This window comes from Octopus sinensis, linkage group LG4 (genome assembly GCF_006345805.1).
Source record: "Octopus sinensis linkage group LG4, ASM634580v1, whole genome shotgun sequence".
Lineage (NCBI taxonomy): Eukaryota > Metazoa > Mollusca > Cephalopoda > Octopoda > Octopodidae > Octopus > Octopus sinensis.
The window spans coordinates 57,611,302-57,625,669 of record NC_043000.1 but is presented as its reverse complement, the minus strand read 5'-3'; the positions used below and the strand labels follow the sequence as shown (position 1 = coordinate 57,625,669).

The 14,368-nt window shown below is 36.8% G+C and overlaps 2 protein-coding genes across 3 annotated transcripts in view; one reads left to right on the top strand and one right to left on the bottom strand.

Moving 5' to 3' along the window:
• Nucleotides 1-1,124: 1,124 nt before the first annotated feature.
• Nucleotides 1,125-2,746, bottom strand: LOC115210330 (probable asparagine--tRNA ligase, mitochondrial). Its single transcript, XM_029778864.2, has one exon. It carries the CDS (start codon nucleotides 2,726-2,728, stop codon nucleotides 1,226-1,228), a length of 1,503 nt encoding a protein of 500 aa, XP_029634724.1. The 5' UTR covers nucleotides 2,729-2,746; the 3' UTR covers nucleotides 1,125-1,225.
• Nucleotides 2,747-2,856: 110 nt separating this feature from the next.
• Nucleotides 2,857-14,368, top strand: part of LOC115210329 (regulator of MON1-CCZ1 complex) — a 106,996-nt gene continuing 95,484 nt past the window's right edge. For both annotated transcript variants that reach the window (XM_029778863.2, XM_029778862.2), the window contains exons 1-4: nucleotides 2,857-3,019; nucleotides 8,784-8,860; nucleotides 11,223-11,307; nucleotides 13,858-13,920. In XM_029778863.2, the coding sequence (XP_029634723.1) occupies nucleotides 2,891-3,019; nucleotides 8,784-8,860; nucleotides 11,223-11,307; nucleotides 13,858-13,920 (354 nt within the window). In that variant the 5' untranslated portion in view covers nucleotides 2,857-2,890. The remainder of the gene's footprint in view (nucleotides 3,020-8,783; nucleotides 8,861-11,222; nucleotides 11,308-13,857; nucleotides 13,921-14,368) is intronic.

The following is a 14,368-nucleotide window of genomic DNA, read 5'->3' as shown; positions in this document are numbered from 1 at the left end:
GTAAGTGCACCAATTATTATTGATATAAATGAGAATTTATAATCTGGATACAGAAGCTAAACATTTTGAAGAAGTTGTTTGTAGTTATCCTCTTCTTGATTTTTGAAGAGATAGACCAACAGGGCAGCTGACCTCTATGACAGTACATCTTTTTCTTGTTTGTCCCAAACAATGATATCTAGCCTGTTATGTTTGCATTTGGTACAAGTTTTGATGGGAATGTTCTTCCAATATTCCTTGTGTTGTTTTTTTATGTACGTATTCAATAACAGTGGGGTTATTTATGCCAGGATAGTCCTTTTTGGATGACATTGTATATTAATATCATGTCACATTGGGTGGTAGTACCTTGGTGACATTTGGATAGCTGCTGATCACAATTGTCTCTTTTGGTTGTGAGGTATCTTGAAGCAATCTCCTACTTTTAGATTGAAGTGTGATGTATGTGTGAGTGAATGCATATCAGGTGGCAATGCCAAGGGCTAATCACTCAGCCTGAATAACACCCTACCCCACATGCAATTTGTCAGTGTGGACAGACAGGTCTACAACCTGTATAGACAAGCCAGCAATGATATACAAAGGTTTCGACATTCACTTTTCAATGAATGAATGGACATAGGTATTAAATAAAGGTGTAACTTCGGTGTAAGTACCGGATACATTTCAAGAAAGTGTTGTTTTTTTTTTTTAAATATGGGGGAGTTAGGGTTGGGAGAAAAGGATTTCTGTTATCTTCAGAAATGTAAACAAAGTCACGTGTGTACTTATACCGAAGGATCGCCTAAATAAAATAACAAATATACGTCCCTGCAACTGAGATGATAAAATGGTTGGTATGTAAACATTTGATGCAAGCGATAAAAAAAAAAAACCTCCTTCGACTGTTCCGGTATGGAACTAAAACATCACTATTTTCAAATTGTAAACATTGACGAAAAAGAAAAGCTTAGTATTGGCCCAAATTTCCCTCAAATAATTTAAACATAAGCAAAATAATGTAACATGTTGGAGATAGATGCAGCTGCACAAGTAGCTGAATTAAAATTAGATGAGTGTTTTTTTTTTACTATAGATTTTTTATATGTGGAAGCAGCTTTGAAATAAAATTAACAAGACATAGGTAGAAAACAATATATTTTTATTTATTTTTAAACTCGGTTGTTTTGGGAGCTGTCTTTTGTTACTTTTTCAAATTCGTTTCTATAAACAGTAGATATTTTTTTCATACCTTACAACTGCCATAATATCTTGGGAAAGGAATAGTGTCTTTAATAGAAGAGATATTAAAAAGATATTGCATATATCTTTCAAACCCAAGCCCAAACCCGCCGTGTTTTGTGTTACCGAATCTCCGTAAGTCAAGATACCAACTATATTGTTTATCTAAAGATAATTCCTTTAACCTTTTTTCGAGAATAGGTAACCTTTCTTCCCTCATACTACCGCCAATCAATTCCCCTATTTCTGGAACAAGGAGATCCACAGCAGCAACGGTTTGTCCATCATCGTTTACTCGAGCATAGAAAGGTTTAATTTCAAGAGGGAAATCGAATACAAATACCGGTGTGTTTTCCAAATAACTCACCAAAAACTTTTCGTGTTCTTTTTTCAAGTCGTCACCCCAACGAATGGGGAAAATGAATTTCTCGTTATATTTCATCAATAAATTAATCGCATCTGTATAGGATATTTTCTGAAAATCAAGGTCTTTCATATTTTCAAGCATTTCTCTGTATTTTTCTGGCATCTGGTTAAAAAAGAAATTCATATCTGTGATATGTTTATCTTGTAACTGTTTAAAGGTAGATTTAATAAGACTTTGTAGAATAGTCATTAGTCCATCAAGACCATTGTCCAGAAATGCTATTTCGGCTTCAACCATATAAAATTCTGCTAAATGAAGTTTACCAGTTGACTTTTCAGCTCGGTATGTTGGCCCAAAACTATAACAACGACGAAAAGACCCACAAATAGCTTCTAAATGGAGTTGTCCTGAAACAGTTAAATATGTATTTTGGTTAAAGAAATTTTTGTTTTTAACAGTTTCTAATTTAGATTGATTATTAGATGCAACAGAGTCAACAAGAAATACTTCACCAGCTCCTTCGCAGTCAGATGGTGTCAGAATTGGTGTATGAATAAAACAGTACCCATTGTTTTGGAAATAATCATGTACAGCCATTGACAAAGCATTTCTCATCCTCAGGACAGCACTAAAATAATTCGTACGTGGTCTCAAATGAAGATAATCCCTGACATAATCAAGCGTGTGTTTTCTCCTTGCTTTGAATGGGTAGAGGTGAGGATCGCAATCTCCAAGGACATGAATTTTGCCAGCTTCAACTTCAACGGCATGATTTGATGAAGGACTCGAGATAAGTTTCCCTTCAACTAATACACTGCTACCGTATTTTGCTTCGCAGTCATCATACACATGTGCATTGCATACTACTTGTATATGGTTGCTAATAGATCCGTCAGAGAGTTGAAGGAACACGAAGTTCTTATGTTTTCTTAATGAGCGAATCCAACCAGTTAGAGTCACGTTGGGACTGTTTTGGTTAGATGCTGTATTTTGAAGTATTTCTTGGATAGAAGATCGGTGCGTTGAGAAAACTCGACGAGAGAGAGAGTTCCAAGTGAACAAGTAATTTGGTTTCCTCGAAGACAGATTTTTTAGTCTATGCGGATGTAAAAAGCCACGGAGTACGGACCAGGACGTCATGTTTTCAAATAATTTTGCTTAATTATCTACCTTAGCGTTAAGCGAGGAGAGTAGTTTCCCCTTATAAATATGGCAGCTTGTCAGGAGGTTGTACATGGCTAAGTAGCCTCTCAATAAAGAATAATATTTGTATATTATTTTCTTCCTTCACCCGGTAAAAACATGGCAAACTCTACTTCATCACAAGTAGCTGAAGAAGGAAGTTATTATTTACAGCTAAACAAGAATCCAATAAGGTTTGAACCTGTCAGTAAGGTTACAAATGTATTTTTCGATGATTCTAACAAACAGGTACGTAGTTCGGTATCTAACAAATATTGTGCTAATTCATTTGCTTGTTTTCGATATAGCCTTTACATTAAATTGGTATTTAACTATATATTATCAGATCTTTCTATTAAAATATTTATTAAAGTTTCAGAAACGATATTTATATTCTCCAGTCTCAGTAGTTGATAAAAAAAAAGCCTTTTTGAAACCTGGAAGCCTTTGGTTGTTTTCTCGTTTGAGAATATAAACAGCGAAGGAACAACAACTTAAATTGAGTTTTAAGAATTTATTAGTCTCTACGATGTTTTTGTCTTCCATTATAATTCTAAGTACAATTAGGATGCTTTATAGCAGTGGTTCTCAGATGGAGCGATATTTAACCCCTGGGGGCGTTGTGAGTTCAATCGGGGGTGGGATGGGACAAACGTTAAGGTGTTACTATAGGAGCGTTAGAAATAAAGTATTTAAACTCTTATATATTCAACGCATTAAAAACTATTGTTAGGTTCAGAATATGAGTCGGACAGTGTGTTATACAGGAAGCAAAAAACATTGCTGATAATGCACCACTATACAAAATAACCTGTTTGATTAAAATGTTTTAATTTTTTTCTCTTTTCACCAAACATTAAATTGACTTCTCCATACTTTTACTTTATCGATCCCAAAAGGATGTAATTGTTATCATTTCACTGATATAAAACAATTCTTTAAAAAACAAATTTTTTAAATTAACATTTTTTGTATTGTCAACCGTACGTAGCGCTATAGATACGACATCTCTGTCAATTGAGGAGATTTTAATGAAGTCATTTGAAATTACATTCTGTTGAATATTATAACGGCTTTGTTACTCCATGTTACAACAATACCAGTAAAATGTTACATAATTACTCACTGACAATGTTTTTAAGGGTCTGAATGGGGTACATGGCAGATGCAAATGTTTAAAACCTCGAATGAGTACCTACGCGGAAGATCTTTATTTCTATTTCGTATAGCTAAGTTCTGTAACTATTTGCTGCTAACCAAATAGGAAAACCCATGCACTGCTAACTTCAGTAATTCCATTGTCCCTTCTTGGTTACTCTTCCTCCGTTTCTGTGAACCGCACTTCATTTTCTGTTAGTTTTCTTTGAATCCTTAACTTTGGTGTCTTTTAGTCTTGTGGTGCTTTTGGCGTTACAGCCATGTTATACATATGTATGTTATTCAGGAAGCACATTGTTCTGTAAGTTATACTTAAGGACTTAAAATTAGCAAATGTAACAGGTCTCTTGTCAAACTAAGAAGAGTGATAGTCCAGAATAATTATACAATACTTCTTTGCCCTGAACGCTAGGCTAAAACCAGCTCATTTTCCTACTAACAAGCAACACCAAGGAATATTCATCTCAATATGAAGCTTTGTGATAACTGATCAACATATAGCTTTTTTCGTTTGTTATTACTACCTGTTCTTACAAAACCCCTCAGCATCTTTCTGACATATAGTATTGGTATGATTAGATGATAAAAGCAGGACTCTCATTTTAGAACATGCCAAAAATGAGTTCCATACTTATATTCCTGACTTAATTTACCCTTCATTACCTGATATTCCACTTCTGTGTTTCCATACCACTGCAAAAAGTAACTAAACTTTGAAGATAAATAGAATGTGGTTAAATCTAACTGGAAACAAAAGCTGTCTGAGCTTCATCTTTTGATCCAATCCGTGTGCAAACTCATTGGCATAAGAGTGACATCATCATCGTTTAACGTCCACTTTCCATGCTAGCATGGACAGTCAAATCGTCCAACCCATGCTAGCATGGAAAGCGGACGTTAAACGATGATGATGATGTTACTCTTATACCAATGTGTTTGCACATTGATTGGATCAAAAGATGAAGCTCAGATAGCTTTTGTTTCCTGTTAGATTTAACCAACTGCAAAAAGTAACTTCAAAGTTTAGTTACTTTTTGCAGTGGCATGGAAACACAATAATCGTAATTATGATTATGACAATTGTTGCAGTTATCATTATCATATCAATTACAAAAGAATTTTTAAAAAAAGCATTCCACTGTTTTAACAGTTGACCTATAAGAAAATGAATAAAATATCTTTGCCTAATTAATATCTTTGCAATTCTATTGATGTTCTTTAACATTGAGAAACTATTAGTGTGCATTCTATCTTCAACACATACCTTGAGTATCTTCTATTGTGACCCTGAGCTCTGACAAATACCTTGTGAGGGAATTTGGTAAGTGCAAACTGAAAGAAACCTGTCCTGTATATGTGTGTGTGTTTGTATATTCTATTACTTGTCTCAATCATTTGACTATGGCCATGCTGGAGTACCACCTTAAGAGGTTTTAGTTGAACAAATCCATCTCAGGACTTATTCTTTGTAAGCTTAGCACTTATTCTATCAATCTTTGTTGAACTGCTAAGTTATGGGAATGTAAACACCAACATCGGCTGTCGAGCAATGGTGTTGGGTGAAGGACAAACACAGATTCAAACACACAAATATATATATATACAGTGGGCTTCTTTCATTTTATGTCTACCAAATCCACTCACAAGTCTTTGGTCAGCCCGAGGCTATAGTAGAAGACACTTGTCCAAGGTACCATGCAGTGGGACTGAACCCAGAACCATGTGATTGAGAAGCAAGCTTCTTACCACACAGCCAATATGTGTATATGTGTGTGTATGCGCATTTTCATGGGTGTTTACACTCTATGGTGAGCTACATTACAAACGGGACTTCTCCATTCGTGACTGGGCTGCAAGTGGTTAAGTTTGTTTCCAACAAATCATCTATCACAGCAATGCTTTTGAATTCTTCTGGAATTAAAATCTCCTTATTTGAAAAACTAGTAAAGGTAAATAACAGGAAAAACATTTAGTTGTAAAAAATCCTGCCCATCTAACCCTCACTAGAATGGAAAAACATGTTAAATGACTAAACAAACTTAACAAGACTATTGATTCTCAACCAGTTCACTGAGTCTGTATAGCAACATAAAGCCATCAACATTGACAGTTATTTTCTGTTTTATATAGTATTGTAGTGAGACTCCTGAGTTCTGAACCATCATGTTCAGGTTTCCCAGCACAGGACCATGACCTGCCATAAAGGGCAAAGCTATTTATGGATAATCAATTGTGTCACCATAAACGGTATAAACACCTATGTTAACATGATAACCAATCAGTTTGGCTAGTTCAAAAGTGAGCAAGCTGGAATCTCCTTGCCAAATAGCCTCATCAAAGATTGTAGAAACTCTCTTAGGTGTAATAAAAAACTGGGATTTTGAAGTTCAAGACAGACAGATCAGAGGTGCTACTTGAAACTATATTAGTCAGCTTTGTGATGAGACAATCACATTCTTCCCACTTAATTTGTTTTCAAAAATTATTAATTGTCTTTGTACTATTTTTTAGCATTATCACACAATGAAAAGTTGTACTTATTCCATTTGATCTCTCTTAAATGCTGTTCTAGTTATTCAACTACTGTATATATGTAGATGTTCCAGACTAATTAAAATGTATGAGAACTAACGCTGATATTAGCATGGTCAGCTGATAGAGTCATTAGCATGCCAAGCAGAATGCTTAGCAACATTTTGTCCTTCTTTATGTTCTGAGTTCAACTTCCACTGTGGTGGACTTTGCCTTTCATCCTTCTGGAGTCGAAAAAAATAAGTACCAGTTGAACACTGGGGACTGATGTAATCGACTTGCCCCCCCCCCCCCGCAAAATTACTGGCCTTGTGCCAAAATTTGAAACAGCCCACCAGATGTTATTCCACTAATTACCACCCAACAGCCCCTAGTACCACACTTAAATAAGAAGCGTTTCTCCTAGATCCGGACATAGATCATTAGCAGAGTTAATTTTAAACATAATCATTTACCAGTTACTCTCATGTCCATATTCTTGCAGAGGTAGATGGTGCTAGTTCATATTATGTAATCAGTCAAGCAATTTCTTCCTCACAGTAAAGTATTCTTGTATACACTTCATGAACTAGATTCTATTATCCATAAATTGAGCCTAATTTACAAGCCAGTTTATCAACACTGAAAGACCACTGCATCCGAATATCGTAAACCATTCTCCTTCGCAACCATATTGATTTAAGCTATCTATATATTTAGATTATTTAATTATGAGTTATATTCATAAGGAGTTGCCAGTTGACAAAATCAGTAATCTGGTATCTTATCAAACTGGTTGACCTTGTAACTGAAAACTGTTGCCACTATACTCAACAGATGTTTCTCTCTCTCTCTCTCTGGAAACCTACTGTTTCAGTTTTTTAAAAATATGTACACTGCATTTCTGTGCATTGTGAGAGGCAACTAAAAAGGTTGATGGCAGAATTGGCATTCAGCCATAAAACTTTTCCTCAGAAAATGTGTTCCATGAAAAAGTAAGTATTAGGTGTTGATGATGTCATCAATCATCTGTATCCAAAGGTAAATCAGCTGGTTACTTTTTAAATAGATTAAAATAATTTTAATAGATTTAAACATTTTAATGTATTTCCTGTTTTATTTTTTGCAAGATGGTAGTGATCTGACCTTTCTCACTGACAAATTTTTAATCTCTTCATTTGTGGCCATCAAGCACAAAGATAATCTATTTGGATGCTTTCCTTTACCAATTAAAGTAGGATTATTGTTTTGCCCCAGACCAACTCTTAGCAGAAATATGATGGGAAGGCTTTCCATAGTCCTCACATCTTTTTTCAGACATTATATAATGTAGTCTTGCTAATATGTTCTTTCCTTTTTAAGATAGCAAGATATGTTTTAATGAAAATTTGACTGCTATCTCTAGCAGGCCGATTGGCCATGTAGAAGGTTTGTTGCTTAGTGACTCTGACAAAGGAAGTAGTATGGCGGATTAAACTGAAAGTGGTTGAGAACGTGATTAAAAAATTTTTTTTTTTTAATCTTGCCACAGTTTGAAATGGTAAAGAGAGAATTAATGCTTTAGCAGATTTGGTAGCGATAATTGGTTCACTTCTCTTTAATTTGCAGGTGATGCACAGAGAATGTCTTTGAGCTGAATGAGATTTGCATGGGCTTTGTCATTTCAGAATTCCCTTTGAATATCTATCCCCTTTCTCTTCCATTATTTTCAGTGATGTGAAGAATACTTACATAATTTTTAGAAAATTGTGAGGTGGGTGCTGAAAACTTCCTGGCTTTGGGTTAAAAAAAAATACAGGAGGATCAGTTAATTATGATTTTATTTAATATATCCCCCTTTCAGATTTACGCAATTATTGCAGCAGTCCTTCAGTTTTTCTAAGCCCTATAAAAGAACTCGGAAGGTTGGGCTTCCAACCAGGCCTTTCACGATACTCTTAAAGGCAGGAACTTTTCAGCACCCCTACCCCTCCCCCCCCCCGTACATATGACACACTGGTTACTTTTGTTTTTATAATCTTCTTTTGATGCCTTTGTAGCAAGTAGTGAATACTGATTTCAAATTTTGGCATGAAGCCAACAATTTCGGGGAAGTGGGTAAGTTGATTGCATCGACTGTAGTGCTTATTTTATCGACCCTGAAAGGATGAATGGCAAAGTAGACCTTGGCAAAACTTTAACTCAGAATATAAAGATGGATGAAATACCATTAAGCATTTTGTCCAGCATGCTAATGATCCTGCCAGCTCACTAATATATAAAAGTATTACTAATATTCCCTACTTTCAAGTAGAGAATATTAGTGATACTTTACTGTTATTTGAATGTCTAATCTCTCTTTCAGGTATTTGCTGTCCGAGCTGGTGGCACCACTGGTGTGGTGGTCAAGGGCCCTGATGAGAAAAGTAACCTAACATTCCGGTAACTTCGGTTTACTATTTTTATTTATTTTACAATAGGCCTTTGAGTATAGAAAAAAATTCTTATACAAACATCTTGCATGTACAAATAGGAAAATGGTATAAATGATCAATTGTACATCAATGAATATTATACAGTGGCAGAAAAGGTACCATTTAAGTGATGGACTACTTTCTGCATGGCTACAGTATAATAATTCTGGTAATATTTTGGACTCTATGTATAAAATTGATATTTCAAACATTTTGTTTAACTCTATGTCAGTCCTGATCAAGCTAAACTGTGATGAAAGGTGTTTTAACTGTGACTTTTTGTTTATAAAGAACTTCATTGTTTAACCTTTATTGTATGGGAACTGAGTATGTTGAGTTTTGTGTATGTGCACTTGATATACGAGAGCTAAGTTGACTCATTTTTGATGGTGGGGTACTTTATGGAATTCTCAACATTTCGTGACATAGAACACATATTTTATTTTTACTGACAGAAAGAGGTTGCAAGAACTGATTTGCCTATAATTAGCATGTTAACATCACTGTCATCATCGTTTAACGTCCACTTTCCATGCTAGCATGCATTGGACAGTTTGAGGGCTCCAATCAAATCTGGCAAAGTTTCTACAGTTGGATGCCCTTCCTAACGTCAACCACTCCGAGTGTGCAGTGGGTGCTTTTTATGTGCCACCGGCACAGAAGCCAGTCAGCCAGCACTGGCACCAACCACACTCAAATGGCACTTTTTACGTGCCACCAGCATGGGAGCCAGTCAGACGGCACTGGCATCAATCACGCTTGAATGGTGCTTTTTATGTACCACCAGCACGGGTGCCAATCAGGCGGTAGTCATCAGCCATAACAATGACTTCACTAGCCTCAACAGGTCTTCAGAAGCGCAGTTTATTGCCCAATGATTGAAGGGTACTCTTAAATGGGCTGGTTATGCTGCACTGGTATAGGCCACAGTTACAGCCTCACTTGGCTTGCCAGGTCTTCTCAAGCACAGCATATCTCCAAAGGTCTCAGTCATTTGTCATCGCCTTGGTGAAGCCCGATGTTCGAAGGTCATGCATCTCCACCTTATCCCAGGTCTACCTCTTCCACAGGTTCCCTCTACTGCTAGGGTGTGACACTTTTTCACGCAGCTGTCCTCATCCATACACAACACATGACCATACCAGTGCAGTCGTCTCTCTTGCACACCACATCTGATGCTTCTTAAGTTCAACTTTTCTCTCAGGGCGCTTACACTCTGTCGTGTATGCACACTGACATTACACATCCAGCAGAGCATACTAACTTCATTTCTTGCAAGCTTATGCATTTCCTCAGCAGTCACGGCCCATGTTTCACTGCCATGTAGCATGGCTGTTCACACACATGCATCATACAGTCTACCTTTTACTCTGAGCGAGATGCCCTTTGTCACCAGCAGAAGTAGGAGCTCTCAGAGCATCCAGTGCCGCTACTGACTTGGTCACCTAGATAATGGAAGCTATCGACTAGTTGTAGTTTTTCCCCCTGGAATGTGGCAGAAGCTGTTTCCTGCACATTTTCAGTGTTTATTGCCCCTGAGCATTTGCTAAAACTATAGCCTCCATGTATGCCATGAAAGCCCCCTGCATGTTGTCCAACATACCCATTGAAGTCGCCAGCCAAAAAGAGAAGGTCCCTGTCATTCATCGACAAGGCAGTCTGCAAGAGGGTGTCATAAAATCGGTCTTTCTTTTCATCAGATAGCCCCGGCTGAGGGATATAGCTTAAGATAATGGTTGCTAACCCATGTTGCAGCACTAATCTAATCTTAAGTATTCTATCACAGACTCTGACTGCCTCAGTTACCTTATCAACCCATTTCTCTGCAAGAAGTAAACTCTGACCCCATCAAGTAAGAGTTAATATGTTCTTTTAAGATGATATAATGTGATTTGAGGGAGATTTGGTAGCAATTTCTTGCAGGCTGAGCACCTGCATAATGGTTTCCTCATTCATCCACAAGCAATTTTTGTTGTACCCTTTGATAAAGCACATAATCATACTTAGCTTAGCAGTAGCAATGAAACATAGTCATGAAATCATTTACTCCAAACTGATAAAATTAAAACTCTAGAATAAATCAGTCTTCACTTAAACTCTATGGAATCTTGTCGCCAAACTTAACTTTAGACATACACATTCACTTTCTTTGCCATCTGAATTTATGAAATTTTCTAATTGGAATTTATTAAAAAAATGTTTAAAAATCCATTATATATATATATATATATATATATATATATATATATTATATATATATATATATATATATATATTTGGAGATTTATTATTGTCATCTCAATTTTTCTATCATTGCTTATTCTTTTCAGAATGGAAGATAGAGGGGAAGTTATTTCTATCAAATTTTCACCTGACCGAAGAATACTTGGTGTTCAAAGATCTCTCAAGTCTGTCGTACGTAAGATTTTTCTTTTGATGGATGTTGGTAATTAGTTGTGACACTTGAACAAGGCCACAATATTGCAGCAGTTTTGTTTCTACTGCTATTATTTCAGGGATTCAGATCTACTTAATGTTTCTACTTTATATCGAATTTAAAGCTGTGGGTAGTGATATTGATAGGATATAAATAAACATATATATCAGTGGTTCTCAGTAGGGTTCATATGGCCCTTGGAGACCCATATATGATTTTGTTATTAAAATTTATGTACAGTAAACAGAATATTTTAATTTTTTTATGCAGTTCATATTAATACTTAATTATAAAATTACAGGGGGATTTTTAGATGGAATTCTGCTTTATGCACAGCATATAACCCCTCGACTTTTTTTTTATATTTTGGAATTTGCAGAAAATCTTTGTGGATTTGTGTTCTACACATAAGAAATCATATGACTATGCAAAAACAAAAACATTTTTTTTGTGTGATTTAAGGGGTATTTAGGTGTTATTTTTAACACAACTCATGACCACCTCACACTGTCCTTGTTTGTTTGTCACTCTCACATATTAGTTTTTTTTCGATATCTTTCTCCCCATAAACACATTTAATGGTTTATTGCTGGGATTTAAGCAAAAACTTTGGACTGTCCATATTTTGAACTGTGATTTAAGAAAAAAAATTTCAAAAGATTAAAATAATTTTTTTTTTGCATAGTCAAATGATTTCCTGTGTTTAGAATACAAATTTGCAAAAGTTTTATGCAAATTCCAAAAAGTAAAAAGGTTTTGAGGTGTTATGTGCCATGTGTAAAGAATTCCATTGATTTTATTTTTTATATGCATCAAATGGCTATGAAGGTCCTGGAGAGTAAAATAGAAACCAAAGGAGTCCATAGGCAAAAAATGGTTGAGAACCACTGATATAAATGATAAACTGCGTAACAGCAAATTTTATACATCATGAAAAACATATTAATTAGCTGGACATTTGACCACATGGCTTTATTATAATGGCTATAATAAAATTTTAAGTTCTCTGTTGTATTGTTGCTGATGCTGGATTATGTCTATAGCCAAGAGACTCATGTCTGAATGGTCAAGTCCATCCAGCCATAAATATCTATGAATAGGTGATATAATTTGTTGCTGCTAGTGTTATCCCTGATTCAGTAGACCTATGATCAATGATGTTCCAAGCCTGAACATCTCATATTTTTATATGTTGGACATTACATTATCTCATGCATCCTTTCTTTCTTTCTGTTTTTAAGACAAGACATGAGAGTGTGATTTAAGGAAGATTTGGCTACTATTTTTAGCAGATGAAGCAAACATTTAAAGGTTCCCTGATTATTGTTAAAGTGGAAATGTATTTTGTTGACTTTCAATGCTGAACTCAGTTGCTGCTAAAGACAAAAATTGTTACCCATACCTAAATTTTAGTCCCAGAACAAGATTAACTTAATGCTATTGGAAAGTTGAGTATGTGGGTCTTTATGATTCATCATCATCATCATTTAGCGTCCGTTCCCCATGCTAGCATGGGTTGGACGGTTCAACTGGGGTCTGTGAAGCTGGAAGGCTTCATCAGGCCCAGTCAGATCTGGCAGTGTTTCTACGGCTGGATGCCCTTCCTAACGCCAACCACTCCGTGAGTGTAGTGGGTGCTTTTTACGTGTCACCCGCACAGGTGCCAGACAGAGCTGGCAAACGGCCATGAACGAATGGTGCTTTTACGTGTCACCGGCACGGGGGCCAGGCGAGGCTGGCAACGGACACGAACGGATGCTGCTTTTACGTGCCACCAACACGGGGGCCAGACAGAGCTGGCAAACGGCCACGAAACGGATGGTGCTTTTACGTGTCACCGGCACGGGGGCCAGGCGAGGCTGGCAACGGACATGAACAGATGGTGCTTTTACGTGCCACCAACACGGGGGCCAGACAGAGCTGGCAAATGACCACGAAACGGATGGTGCTTTTACGTGTCACCGGCATGGGGGCCAGGCGAGGCTGGCAACGGACACGAACGGATGGTGCTTTTACATGCCACCAACACAGGGGCCAGACAGGGTTGGCAAACGACCATGAACGGATGGTGCTTTTACATGTCACCGGCACGGGGGCCAGACAGAGCTGGCAAACGGCCACGAACGGATGGTGCTTTTACATGTCACCGGCACGGAAGCCAGGCGAGGCTGGCAACGAACACGAACGGATGGTGCTTTTACGTGTCACCTGCACGGGGGCCCTGATGTTGATCGACCTCAATTTGGTTCTGCTTTCTGATATATGTATTGATTTGGTTTGATTTTGACTGTTCTCACTGGTCTTGCCGGGTTTTCTCACGCACAGCATACTTCCAAAGGAAAAGATTAATCAAAACCCACTGATGTATCTGCCTTTCATGATCTCATCATCCACACTGAATCTCACCTTGCCCCACTTCCTCATACTATATTTTAAAAAGCCAACAAGGGAACCTCTACACAATTGCACTCAGCCTGCTAGAATTTTTTTGTTTTATTTATATATAAAGCTTATAATTTTAATTGCAGGAATTCCTCAACTTTAGTTCTGATGTTGTTCCTGACAATATGGAGTATTCACAGACCTGTAAGGTAGGTTTTAATTACATTTTATTTGTAAACTTCTGATTTTTCATTTTTATGTTGTATGTTGCGAGTGCATGTATTCACTCACATGCACAAACACATACACAGGCATGCAAAAGGCAGGGAAGGCAGATGAGTAAGATTCTGTACATCTGACATAGAGTTTATTACTATGAAATTTGCTGCAAGCATTTTCACAGATTTCATTTCAGTCAAGTTATAGAGTGCCTAGAATATTGATAGATTCAGTGTTGATCTGAAGTGTGTAATTTCTTCTCCAGATCTATGCCTACATTACATTCATCTGGAAAACAGCCTATGTTGTAACAAAAGATCTGGAACTTATCCTATCTGTCATAGAGTTCAACTCAACTGTTGAAATACATTTTCCTGCTTGCACTGGAAAATGTCTGCATCATCATCATCATTGTTTAATGTCTGCTTTCCATGCTAG